Source organism: Nyctibius grandis, chromosome 10, assembly GCF_013368605.1.
Source record: "Nyctibius grandis isolate bNycGra1 chromosome 10, bNycGra1.pri, whole genome shotgun sequence".
NCBI lineage: Eukaryota > Metazoa > Chordata > Aves > Nyctibiiformes > Nyctibiidae > Nyctibius > Nyctibius grandis.
This window is the reverse complement of record NC_090667.1, coordinates 9,590,107-9,603,947: the sequence shown is the minus strand read 5'-3', so window position 1 is coordinate 9,603,947 and position 13,841 is coordinate 9,590,107. Positions and strand designations below refer to the sequence as shown.

The 13,841-nt window shown below is 56.4% G+C and overlaps 1 protein-coding gene across 1 annotated transcript; it reads right to left on the bottom strand.

Moving 5' to 3' along the window:
* Nucleotides 1-3,843: 3,843 nt before the first annotated feature.
* Nucleotides 3,844-13,661, bottom strand: ZNF346 (zinc finger protein 346). The gene is made up of 7 exons (XM_068408915.1): nucleotides 13,584-13,661; nucleotides 13,363-13,466; nucleotides 13,137-13,232; nucleotides 11,950-12,100; nucleotides 10,112-10,351; nucleotides 7,505-7,598; nucleotides 3,844-6,251 (listed from the first exon to the last, which is right to left on the bottom strand). The coding sequence occupies exons 1-7, from the start codon at nucleotides 13,642-13,644 to the stop codon at nucleotides 6,146-6,148; spliced, it is 852 nt and encodes a 283-aa protein (XP_068265016.1). The 5' UTR covers nucleotides 13,645-13,661; the 3' UTR covers nucleotides 3,844-6,145.
* Between the last annotated feature and the right edge of the window lie 180 nt (nucleotides 13,662-13,841).

Below are 13,841 nucleotides of genomic sequence, written 5' to 3'. Positions count from 1 at the left end.
TGGTTGGTGCTACAATCTCCCATAGTGCTGTCCACCCCATGCTGCTCCTCCCCTGGGGTGCTGGTCCCCCCCCGGGGTGCAGGGGCACACGGAGCAGTCCCTAGGGCCGGCAGCCCCGGCAGCTGTTCATTCCTGCCGGTGCGTGAAGCGGACAAGAACATCAATTTCACGGAGCAGCAGCCGCCCCTGCAGAGCTTGCAGCGTGCCGGAAGCACAGAAGAATGTTGGGTTCAGTTTGATTCGAACTGAAACCAAATTAAAACCAGAGAGAAGAGGTCATTCCCAGTGCTGGGAACACTGGGGGGGAGAGCTGGGACTCCAGGGAGCCCGTGGGAGCCACAGCCTGGGATGGGCACAGAGAAACCCCCCCATATCCCAGCCAGGTCCCCCACTGCTGGGGACGGTGCTGGGTGGGAGCAGAGGAAGGGGACCAGCGCTGGCACCTCACCCCACGTCATGCCAAGCATCCCTGCCGGGCCAGGGCGACGCCGGGTGCAGGCTGGGGCACGGTGGGGCTGTGCTGCGGGCAGCCGGGAGCCCGTCCCCTCCGTGCCGTGGGGCAGCGCTGGGCCGGGGGTCGGGCTGCCTGCTGTGATTTATAACAGCAACTGATGCAAACAAAAAGCCCTTCACAGCAGCACAGCCCCACCGCCTGCCGCCCGCTGCCAGCAGCACCGCCACGGCCTCTGCCACGCCAGCAGCTCAACAAGGGGGGATTGTGCCAGCGCCGGCGCCCCGCACTGCCCCAGCACCCTCCTTTGCTGCCCCTGTCCACCCCAACCCCTTCGGCTGCTCCCATCAGCCGCAGCACCACAAGGGACACGTGTCCCCTGGCCACCGAGCTGCAGAGAGAGGGTGGGAGCTCAGATGCAGCGGGGTGCCCAGGGAGGGAGCACACCCCCAGGGCCCCGCAGACAGGACAGCGAGGGGGTGGGCATGGTGCAGATGGGGCAGGGGGACCCTCTCTGCCCCATGCCCACCTGAGGAGAGGTGACCCCCAGCCAGCCCCTCGGCCTCACTCACGTGTGCGGGGCCCTGCGGCAGCGAGCGTGCACGAGGGGCTGGGCGCCAGGGCTCCATCCTCCCGCCCCTGCCCCTTCCCCCAGGCAGTAAATCATCCCCGCTCCCCTCATGAAAGGCCCGTGTATGCGCTGCCGGCGCAGGGAGCCTGCCTGGTGCCAACAATATTGCTCTTGGAAGGCAGCCGGGGCTGCGGGAACACAGCCGCCCCTTGTGCCTGGCCCCAGCGCTCGCTGCCGCTCCTGCTGCGGTGGCACCTGCGGCCGGCGTGAGTGCGCGCGGCACAGCGGCTTCTGGGCGGGCCGGAGCCCGGGGGGCTCTTTCCTCCTGGAAGTTTCTCTTGGCCTCCCCTGAACGGCTTGTTGTTTGGGGCGCAGGCTCCCGGGCTCCCTGTACCACATACGTGCATGGGGTCTGAGGGCTGAGGCCGAGCACGCTCATGCCATGTGCTGGGGTGATGTGAACACCCCTGCGGGGAGGGAGCGTGCCAGCCCCAGAGCGCTGGGGTCCTGGGCTGCCCCAGCACAAGGGCTCCCAGCTCCATCCATCCCCGCCAGCCTTCACACGCGGCGGCTTCCAGCCCTGGCCATGACCCGCTGCCTTCATATCAGCAGGGACCTGCCGAGGGGAGCAGGGGCCGAGCTGGAGGCACAGAACCATCTGCAGGGGCTGGGTCCTGTGCCGGAGGCGAGCAGCGGGCTCGGGGCAGCGCTCCCCGCCAGGCCCCGGTCTTGCCTGCCCATCCTTATCTCCGGCAGGAGGGACTGATGGAGCAACGCGGCCCGGTTAAGGTTTAACCAGGCACAACTTGGCAAACATGAACCTGCTGCTCCCTCTGGGGAGCTGAGAACGTGGGGCCCGGCGCGGGGGTTGCGGGACAGGGAGATGGGGGCCTGGGCTCCAGCCAAGCCCCAGCGTGGCACAGGAACACCCCCAGATTCGGGCATCGAGAGCCGAGCTGGGAGCACGTGGGGCCGGGGCCAGGGCCGGGGCCGGCCCAGCAGCACAGAGCGGGCAGCACCATGGCTTGTCCCTGCTGCACCCCCGCTGCCCCTGCCCGTCCCGGGTAGTGCTGGGGCTGCAGCTGGTGCAGGGAACGGGGTGCACGGGGCCAGGACGGGCACTGCTCCCCTTGGGGACATGGCTCTTGCCACGTGCTGGGCTGGGCACCGCGGTGCCCATCTGGGGGGTGACCAAGCAGGAGCTTTGCTCGCCAGCCCTGTCCCCCATGGGGCACCAGGGGCTCCTCCTGGCAGTGGTGTGGCCGCGGCAGGGGGCTGCGAGGCAGGAACGGGGCCACCCCGATGCTCCCAGCCCCTAATCGCAAGCAGGCGCCCAGCCTCGCCTCCACATCTGCACCTGATTTACTCGCTGGAGCCAGCGGGGCCACAAGGGATGGCAGCGGTTGGGGCTGCGGCCAGCGCTGCGCTCCCCCAGCTGCGGGGGGGACCCGGGGCCCAGCCGAGGCGCTGCCGGAGGAGCGTCCGGCTCCCAGACCGGCAGGCTCCACGGAGCTGGCTGCGGCGCGGGCAGGGGACGGCGGCGCTTCCGTGGGGGACGTGGCTGGCGGGTGGCTCCGTGCCCCGCGCCGCGCCTGCCAGCCCGGAAGGCGCTGGGGCTCGGCCCGGCGAAGGCAGCCAGAGCTCCGGCCCGGCGAAGGGCTGCCCGCAGGGGCCCCGGTAGGGAGGAGCAGGGCTGGGCAGCCCCGGCCGCAGCAGGGCAGGGGCACTGGGCCAGCAGCACCGGGGTGCAGCCTGGGGACAAGGGCCACGCTCTGTCCTCGGCCTCCCCCAGCACACGAGTGGCTCTGGCCCCATAGCCAGGCTCCAGCTCCCCTCCTGTTGCACCCAGGGGTGCCCACGGGTGCCAGTCCACCAGCAGGAATGCAGCCAGCAGAGCAGGGACACCAGTGATGTTGGCACCCACCTGGTCCGTGCTTGGAGCACAGGGCCGGGGCCGGCACAGCCCTGCCATGGGCACTGCAGGCCCCGACATGGCTGGCAGGGCCACTTGGCTGTGGCTACCCCAGCACAGCTGCTGCCAGCCATCTTGCCGCTGGGGAAGGGGATGTGCCAGGGGCACAGGCAGCCCCACGGCCGCCGCCTCCTCCCCTGCACCCATGGAAGGGCCGGGAGCTGCCAGACACGCCACAGCCCTGCCGCAAGGAGGGGAAGGGGCAGCGAGGAACAGGCTGGCAGCAGCAGGCATGCTGCCCCGGCAGAGCCGTGCACCACAGGAGGCAGACGCAGCCCATCCCTCCCAGCTCTGCTGCATGGCTGATGGCAGTGCCACCCTCGGTGCCAGCACAAGGCCCTGCACCGCTCCTGGGGACCCCTGTGCTCTGCCGCAGCCCTGCCTGTGGAGGAGTAGGACAACCAGTCCAGGCACCTGAGCCCACCTCAGCAAGCGAGCTGCCCTCGCACAGACAGCAGCAGAGCGTCCCTGCCATGATGCCACTCCTGTGCTGCCACGGCAGTGCCAGGGAACCAGCCCAGCGTCCTGCGGCAGTCGCAGATGTTTTCGGCACAAGCTGCACAACAGCTTGCGAAGTGCCAGCAGTCTCCCAGCCCAGACTGTCCTGTCTTCCCCTCGGTGACTGCGGCATGCCCAAGGCCACGCCAACTTGCCAGAGCAGCACAGAGGAAGGCACTTACCAGCTTCATCTGCACTTCAGGGTGCCGCAGGATGAGAGCAGGGCCTCCATGAGGACACAGGAGAACACAAGCCTCCTCCCCTCCCAACTGTTTCAAAGGTGCCTGCATCCTGTTCTTTGAAGTATGGCAAAACCCCAGGAAGGGCTCTAGCAGAGACAGCACCCAAAAATTGTAATAAACACTCTATTTGGAGAGCTTCACCTTAGAGAAACAGCAGATACATAAACACTGTGTACAGGGGAAGGCAAAACTGTCAGTACACAGACAGGAGTGACACACCAGACTGGGCAGTGCTGGAAATGGATCCCTCTTGGTGTCGATGCGTAGCACATCTAGCGGGCACCTGCCCCGGTACAGCGGGACGGGAGCTAAGCAGCGGAGATCGGAGTTGGAGGCCATCCAGGGCTACCAGGCGCACAATGCTTCCTTCAGTTCATTGCAATTTTCTGCTCATTGATCAGCTCGCAAGGTTTAAAAGGGCTCCCTCTGTAGCAGGAGACTAAGGTCAGACCTCGGCAGTGGAGCAAGACTGGAAAACATTAGGAAGGCGAACCCAGACCAGCAGGAGCCTGTCCTAAGGGAAGACGGCAGATTCTGTGCTGGGTGAAGAAAAACACAGCTCATGCACAGCCTGGAGCGGGGAAGGGAAGGCACTCACTCCAAGCACTGAGATTAGCAACCAGCTCTCTCTCTCTTTGCTTAACCTGACCAGTGCACACACCACATTTTGGAAGCGTCTCTACAGCCCAGCTCTCAGCCCCGTGAAGGCGTCAGCTGCTCCCCTGGCACACAACACGGGGAGTCAAGGGCCCCCCGACCACCCTCCAGCAGCTGCTGGGGCCATGCAACAGGAGGCAGCAGCTTGGCTCAGCCCACCCTGGCAGCATGGTGTGCCCGTGGCAATCACTCACGCTCCTGCCAGCCCCACTGGCCAGGGAAGTCCTTGGAGGGGCCACATCCGCATCCTTCTGCCCTGCGGAAGAAAACCAGCAGGACGTTTGCCACGGACTAGTGAAGTCTCAGCTCCACGGAGGCACTGATGCTGGGACAGAGCCGCGGGGTGCCTGACTTGGAGCACTGGCACTGAACATGAGGCCAGCCCAACGCACATGGCTCTTGCAGTGGGCTAGCAGAGAACAGGCAATGCCTTAGCTTAAGGCAAAACATCTAAAGAACTTGTCCAAAACACACAGCAGTCTCAGATGCCTGCCCTTCCTTCCGGGGCCTTTTTCTTAACAGATCTAGTATATTAGCACCACGAAGAGACCATCAGTCTTAATATCCGGGTTTGAAATACAGCACATCCCTTTTCCAGGATGGTACAAATGTGTAAGAACTCTGAGGAAAGGGGCTGGGCAAGCAGTGTCTAATGAAGGACTAACGAAGGCAGGTTTTCAAAGGATTAGCTTTTTAGTCAGCTAACGATTTGACCAAGTTATACTACAGTTTTCTGCTGCATCTAGATTTATTCCCTCTCTTTTCCCTTAAAACCCTCCTTCCCCAGAGTATTTTGATGGCAGTAGAGAAAATGCTGCACTTCCACACAGACCCCAACAGAATTAAGAGATGAACCCACCCTGCTCTGCCTTCCTCTGCTGACTGCATTCAGATCTTGGAGATCTCCACCACTGCGCCAAGTTTGTCTGAGATTGGTTTAAGTGACAACGGGATAAAGACACACACGGTGAATGATCACGTACACCTGTTTCCATAGGAAACCAGGCTGAACAGTTACTTCCTTCCACATGGAAATCCTCAGAGCAGAGGGCTGAGGAGAGCCAGGAGCTCTAACCCCTCTTGCAGCCCTCCACTCCCACCAGCAGCAGTTTGCACGCCTGAAGTTGTAACTACTTGTTAGACAGACCTGAACAACCCAGCTCCAGAGCCAACAGCTGCTGTTCTGCGAAAGGCTCTGACCGCAGTCAGTGGCTCATGAAATTCTGCACACAAACCTGACCAGAGGAGGCATGGGAAGAGATGCCACACTGGTTATTTCTTGTTTGTCTGTACAAAGCCAGGTAACCTGCACCGTGTCCCATGCACGCTGTGTAAGCGCTGCTCGCTACGGTCTAGGAGCTCTCCTCCAGCAAAAGCCACCTCTGAGCATGGGATGCCGGCCCCCAGGTGCAGGAATCCATTACTTGCTCTGGTGAGGGAGGAGGTGGCCGCTACCAGCCTGTTGCCAAACCCTCCTTATACCAGATACACACTTCCTCTCACACCGCACCCACCTTCACAGGAAGCAATTACACAATGAAAACTACTCTAAGGGAGTGAAGTATTTGCTGTCTAGCAAGTCTCTTCCAGCTGGATCCTTTTTTCTGACAGATTCAGTCCCCATTCTGTTCAACGGGTGCACACAGGAGGGTAGGACTTTGCTTATCCAGAGGGATAATGAAACCATTGTGGGCTGGCAAAGGATGTGAGTTCTTGGGCCACCAACAACTCCAAGAACAGTGCTGCAACTTGCTCTAGAAGTCTTGGCTGAAGTAACTGTAGCCTCCTGGGGCAGTTGACTCTTCCCGGACATACTGCTGTGGCGGGAACGCTCCGATAACCGGCACTGCTCCTGGCATCCTGGACAGCGAAGGGAGCAGAAGGAGGAGAAGGAAAAAAAAAAGGAGACAATGTCACAAGTGCTCTGAAATCTGCCAGCTGCAATCCCTGCTCAGCAGGCATGGCTGTCAGTGGAGCAACAGCCTACTGTAGCCAAGTCAACTTGCCAGAAAAGCTTCCAAGTGCATCCTTGCCCTTCGTGCGTGCGTGTAAACAGACACCTTTGGCGTGGCAGAATTAGCTATTGCACAGCTCGAGGACTGTTAGAGAGCTCCCATGACAAAGCGAGTGTCCTGGCTCTCTTCAGGCTGCAGAAGCTGGCCTGGAACAGGACTGAATGGCTGAATCCAGAAGCAGCTTTCTGAAAGGGAGTTGTGTGGCTGCAAAAGCTCGGACAACATCCATGTCCTTAAAGGGAACAGTTACGCGTGTGTGTTGGGAACATCCTCAACGTTATCGTTCTAGAAGGGGATATTTGCTACTCACTGACCCGGCTGTACCGTTCAAGAGCCGAATCTTTCCTGGGCTCTTATTCCATAGATGGGCAACAAGAGATCCCAGTTTTCCTCCTGTCCTCTCTGGGAAATTTGGCTAGGAGTCTGTCCTCACTTCAGGGAGAGTTTCCTAATACCTCTTTCTTCTAAGAAGCTCTCAAACCAACCCAGGCTCATTGCTGAGCCTCTTTTAGGGAAGGCTTTGAAATTAGAGATCTGAACTTTGACAGTGTCCAGAACAAGTATTTTTGGTATTAATCATCTGGCAGCCTAAATTTTTTGGTTTAATAATATACGCAGAGGATGCCATTATTTAACTCACCAGCTGTGACAGCGAGTTCAGGAATATAGCCTAGGTTTGCGAAGCGTGCTGACTACATGACAAATTTTAAGACAAGCAACCCCAAGAGAGATTAGAACGGCAAGCAGATTCCCACTGAGCCAGTCTTTAATTAAATTAAAATCTCAGTTGTTAGAGAAACGGTGTTTAACGGGTGTCAGATTGGATGCGCTCACTGCAAAGGTCCACACTGAACGGAACCATTAGGAACCAAAAGCAGCCGCAGGGCAGTTCTCCTCCAGCAGCACCCCAGAGCTGTCTGCAGAGGGAGCTGCCGAAGCGAATTGGCTTCAAGACAAACACAGCAAGCCTGCACAAACCCTGTTGTTCTGCTTGCAAGTCAGCTGGAAACAGCATTCAAAACTGCATTTTAAGTTATATTTAAGCCATCGATTCGAACAGCGAGTCTGGAAACACACTTAGACAAGAATGTTACTTACTGATTCTTGTGTTTGAAGCCGCTGATGTGAGCTTGGTACTGCTCTATGGAGTTCAGGACTATGTTACATGTGCTGCAGGGGTAGCCCTTCCCGGCTGAAACAGACAGCAATGTTAGCACACACAGCTAGCCAACAACTTGGTCCCTGAGGTAGAAACAAGTGAGATCATCAATCACTTGATGTGTTAAACAACAGCTAAACAATGCCAAATATCAAGTCAACAACCTGACCAGGAGGGGAGGTCACAGAATCCCGCTACCTCACCAGGTATTGGCCAGTCACTGAGAGGGAATTGCAAAGCCCCAAAACCTTTCCTGGTCAGAACATGGGTTTGTTTATCTATTAAAAAAAAAGACACATTTCCTATAAACAGTTCACAATATCAAACATAGTAAAAGTCTCAGCATTAGGACACCAAACCTGATGCTATACTGCCTTTGCAACTCCATTGGTCTCACAAATTCCCATTTCTCCTGATCTGTACATCTCATAACAGAAAACGAGGGAGATAATTTATAAGCTTAAAGTGTTTCAATTAAAAAGCAGCCAGAGGAGATTACACACAATGTCCAGTTCCACAATGCAGCATTCTGCTAAGCCTTGCTGAGGTGCCAACTGAGAATATTAAGCTCTATCCTCAAGCAGTTTGGTTACAGTCAGCGTATCAGTTAACTGCAAAGAAAAAAAAGTTTCCAACAATAGTTGCACTAGACAGATCAATGGTTTTGTGTAACATGACAACTCCAGCTGGAATGAAGGCTTGGGAGGTCACAGATACTCAAGAGGCAAGCATGGCAGCACAGCTCAGCACAGAAGTCTCTACCAGGGGAAAATCCTGGCAGTTGCCCTCAAGACATTAAGCGCTCATGAATTTTGGCTCGCTTCGGAAGGGCTCTGCTGGGAGACTCACAAAGAAAACATTTCCTTAAGGTGAAAGAGGAGACTCATCCCAGGGGTGCAGAGCAGCGTAATCACCGAGTGAGAAGCACTACACATGTTGTAGCAGACATTTCCCCACCCGGCTGCTGCACCTCAGAGAGATTTCAGACTCTAGTGGGACATTCAACTCTCAAAGCAGAGCCAGAGGAAAGGCCAGAGGAGCTGTTACAGCCCTCAGGTCTGCCTCCCTGCGTGATTCAGGTCAAGATCTCTCTGTTGCAAATCTGGCAAACAGGTGCATGAACAAAGTTGTCCAAACTGTACTCCTGCACCCCAAACCAGTGGCTCCTAGAGGAACTTTAAGCAGACAAACACCTCAGTGTTGTGCTGTGAAGAACACCTCTTCACCTGCTGCCAGACACATCCCAGCAGAGAGAAGTTTAGGGACAGGCATGGCTATTAGCACGCAGAGACGGGCAAAGAGAGCAGGAGAAAACATCCCTGACTGCAGCCCATCACATCTGAGCAGCCCTGGATTACAGCCCAGGCTCCGAAACCTGGCCTGAACAGCTTCAGTGCCATGGAGGTGTGTCCGTAGGTACTGCGGTTCTGCTGGCACTCCACAGGAGACATCGCTCACACAGGCAAGGGCACTGCCCACCTACCCAGCCTGCCTGGGCTGAGGCTCCTGCCAGTGTCGGTGCCTGAGTCACACTGAAGTGGAACCATTCATCAGGCCCCGCTAATTAGGTAAAGAGCAGATGGGTAACGCTAGATACCAAGCACCTTTTCCATCTCCCACACGACTACGCAATGTGGGAGAGAATATTACTTGGATAATTGAGCCTCATTTCTCCTAAGTGCTACCAGTATCTAAAGGTGGCCTGCAAAGAATTAGAATAATTAATCTTCTGCTTGTGTGGGTTTTTACGACATAGAAAGAAGCCCTTGAAGAAAATTTTAAGATGATTTGTCTGCTTATTATTTACCTCAAGCATCCAGCAGGCACTAGACTTCCTGGTCCAACAGAAGGCTGTTGGGAGGAACAAGGGAGTTTACTGTGAGCTCCTAATGCTTCCACTGGACTCCAAGGGCTTTCATCACGTAGAAGTGCTCATAAGCAGCAGATCATAAACCAAATGAGTTTTAACTGTCTGCCTAAAGTTCCTCCTTAATAGCTCTTTTTTTTTCCCCCCACATTCCTGCTTGCTCCAGAGAGAGTTGCATTAGTTCATCAGCTGGAAGTGCCCACACAGAGGCAGAAAGGCATTCAGGGAGAAATCTCCCTGGCTTTCATGCGCTTTGAAGCAGCAGGTGCAGTTAAACCTATTTCTTCCATCTTTGGCTAGTCCCCTCCGAAGACGTTTTTTAAGCATCAAATGCCACTTTTATCTTTCCGTTTTGGATGCAATCCACCTAGCTAGGAACAGTACTGGCCAAAATCCCTGGATTATCTGCACAGAGAATAAAAAGGACGTGTCCCCGATTAGACAACATTGCAAAACACAACGCAAAGCTTGTCACGAGCAGCTACAGTCTGAAACCTCTCTTGCTGCCAGGGGGTTACAAAATCAACCAAATCAATCTTACGGCGTATAATCAAGATCCCCATCACGAGCAATTCTCCCCTGCTCCCTCTGCACGGGCTCTCTCGACCTGTCAGACACATACCATTGCACTCCCACCCTGCTCTTCAGCTATTTATTAGCCTGCCTGCTGAGAACTCACCCATGAAGGACGACGCCGGTGCATCAGGGGTTCGGCCATAGTGTGCCATCAGCTTGTGTTTGGTCTCCTGCTTTCTGTGCTTCTTGCCTACATAATGCTGTTTTGCCATAACGGGGTTGTTGAAAGTGGCATGGCAGAGGCTACAGAACTTGTCTGGGTCAGTAATGTCCTTGTTCTCTTCGTTAGAAGACACGGTAGAGGTGGGGAGGGTAACAGGATGTTTCTGTGGGGGCACTGCTTCTGTAGGGTGAATCCAAACTCTTGGTCAGTCACAAAACACAGAGGCAAAAAACCCAGTCTTTTTATTTCCCCAAAACCTGTGTTAAAAAAAATGCCACCACACCTAAAACCCAAACCTAGACAGAGAATGCAAGATGTCTAGATAAATTCACTTTGCTCCTACCTCTTCCCTTAATACTGAAGGACTGAAAGGTGTGTGGTAAGACAAGTCAGAGTAGGCCAGAAAAACTTTCAGCATTAAAAAACCCCAACAGATTTGCATATTTCTCCTTAGTGGAGTTAACAAAAGCATGGCCATATTCAAGAAACACTAGACGCGAACGAGCTTTCACCTGCTATTATCATCACCAAGCTAGAAAATGGGTACAAGCCCTGCGCAGCAAAGGCAAGCGGGTTTCTGGAAACACCATGCAGCTGCAGGACTTGATCCTGAACCAAAGTCATGCGGAGTCTTGCCTGAGAAATCGCATGAAAGGGACTAGGTCCGATGGAGCTAATCCACACGGAGAAGCAGCTCTCCCATCTGATGGAGAAACCTGCACCCTCTCGTTACAGGAAACCAAAGACCAGAGCGAGGGACCTTCTAAGGACCAGAGAGCTCCTCTCACATCGAAACAGAAGGTACGCACCAGACTGCTCATGCGTACACCCACCCCTTCCTGAAGGCCCCTCTCATAGGCAAAACCAAGGGCTTCAATGAACAAAACCAACCCACAGGCCACCCTGACCCCAGAGGTGGCTTCGCTGTGCAGACACAACCTAGCAAAGCCGTGAAAACACCCCGGGACAGACAGTTTCTGTCTGGAAGACCCCAGCTCAGAGCTAGCACAAGCTGCCATCCTCAGATGCACTCAAAGGTTGTGTTTTCCCTCCGTCCTGACCAGCTACAGCACCCCAGGCTCTCGGCTGCTCCTACCTGCCCTGGGCAGAGGGTCTCCCTCTCCACCCACTGGGCCTTTCTGCCTGCTGGCAAAGGGACAGGACACACAGGCAGCTGCACTGGGTCAGACCCAAGGTCTGCCTGGACTGTATCCCAGCATGAGAGCAGTCAGCAGCAGGTGCCGTGGGAAAAGCAGAAGGTCAGGACAAGCACGTACTGATGCTTCCCAGCTATACTCCCTCAGTCCCCAGCTACCTGCAGCTCACAAGTCCCTGAACCTCAGAGGCTACCTCTTCGTAGATGAGCAGCCCTGACGAATTTGCCATATCAGAGTTTCACCAGTCACTTCAGCCCCTGTAAGCTTTTAGCGAGCATCATATCCTATGACAGGCATTTCTACAGCTTAACATCACGCTCCCTGAAGAGCGGCTCTCTCCTGCTCCCTGTACACAAGGATGGGTACAACGCTGCTGCAAGATGCATTTCTCCCAAACGAAGCCAAACCAAAAAACATGCAACTTTTAGCCAATGCCAGACCACTGAGCAGGCTGCTGAGAGGCCACATCTCTGGAGGTACACTGCTGGCTTACTCTGTTTCACAGTAAAGAGTATACATATCCTCACAGGAGCTTATACTTGGGGTCCAACGACACCTCTCAACTTTCTGTTTAGCTTGAACAGCCCCTCAGTACAACACGAAGGCACTGCAGAGTCATACCTTCCACTTTGGGGGACTGCTGCTTCACGTTCTTGGCATGAGTCTTGCCCAAGTAGTGAGAGGTTGCCACGGCTGGAGAGGAAAAGGTCATGTTGCAGATGGGACAACACTTGTTCCTGTCTTCCCCACCGCTGCCTTCCTGCTTGCTGTCCTGTGCACACAGAATCGCAGAGTGGCTGAGGTTGGGAGTGATCTCTGCAGGTCACCTTGGCCAACCTTGTTATGAGAAGAAACACTAAGGGGTCTAAGGAAACAAGGTAATCAGAGATATTTGGGGGTTAAGTTGAAGAAGTGTGACTGAGCGGGACTTCCATGATGCAGCGCCATCCTTTCCCTCACTGGAGAATGTTCCGGCACCAGATTACTTTTTTTAATCTGTTAGTGAACCGCTCCAGACAAAGGGGCAGCCCTGGCCTGTATGGGTTAAGGACAAGGTTAAGTGTGTGGCTGCCAGAATTGGAACAGGATCCCTTTAACTCTGCAAGGTGTGAACTGAGCAACACAAACATCGTTATCAGCTGGGTCATCTGCAACACGATGCCAGTGGAGCAGGCAGCAGCAGTCACTTCTAAGCCTAACACTATGTGCGAAGGCATCTGCCTTTATCCCCCACCCCCCTGCCACGAATGCTGGAGAGTTGGGGATTAAAGCTGAAGCAATCATACAAGTAGAATCCGTTTCCCACGTGAGTCACGGGGCAGACAGATGGCTGAGGGGAACATGGTGCCTTTACTGACCAACAGCCTCCAGCTACCGGCCAAGGAAACCTAAATAAGCAAGAAAAAGATTGCCCTTGAAAGAGAATTCCAGTAGACGGGCAACCCAACGTGCTCTCTGTGACAGTAGAGGTTACGCAGTGATATTCCTGACAAGTTGTCACTCCCGTTCGCTTTTCCCTGTCCATTCAGGCAAGACTATCAATTAAAGGCAACGTGTGTTTGTTTAAATGGGGAAGACTCAGGAGGCTCACGGAGGCTGTTTAAATGGGAAGGGCAGCAGGAACTGTGCTCACCGAGACAAGGCCTGGTGACAGACCGGCCACCAAGCTCTTCAGTTCTCACAATGCCCTTTCCGAGAGCGTTTTCTTCATTTACTCATAAAGGTGCCCAGGCCACACACCAGCCTTTATCCCAGCAGGTCCCGCTGGGTGGTATTTAGGCCCGATGGGCTCTACGCTCTCCTCTCACCTGCTTCGTGTCCAGCTTCATCTTCTTCCCGTGGGCGAGCTCCTCTCCACCGTGGATGGACAGGTACCGCCTCACCTTGTTGGCGTGCTTCTTGCTCTGGAGAAAGCAGAGGGAAACCCGCCCCCCCTGCTGCTCAGCACCCTGCTGCTCAGCACCCCCCCGCCCAGCACCCCCCTGCCCAGCACCGCCTCAGCGGGTGGGCGGCGGTGGGTCCCCGCCCCCTTACCTGGTAGTGGGCCAGCCTCTGGGACTCGGAGATGAGCAGGGCGCTGCACACCTTGCACTGGGCCTCGGTGAAGATGTGCCCGTTCTCCCGGATCAGGCGCTCCACTGCGGGGGGGGGTGGGCACAACCGAGGCGTCAGCGGCCCGACCAGGCCAGGCCGCGCCGCACCTCACGGGGTCCGGCCGCCCCCCCGCCCTTGCACCCGCCGCCCCGGTTCCTCACCTGCCTCCCTGCCCACCGGCAGCCCCGCGGCGTCCCCGTTGCTACCCGCCCCGTCCGCCATCGCCGCCGCCGCCAGTCCCGCCCCGCTCCGCCTCCCGCCGCTCTCGCGAGAGCCGCCCGCGCGCCCGCGCCCCCGCCCCGCTCCTAGCAGCGGCGGGGCGGGCTCCGGCCGGAGCGCCCTCACGTGCCCGCGGAGGGAGGCGGCGGCGGCCATGTCGGTTGTGGGCAGCGCGGAGGGGGCCAGCGGCTCCCCGTGCT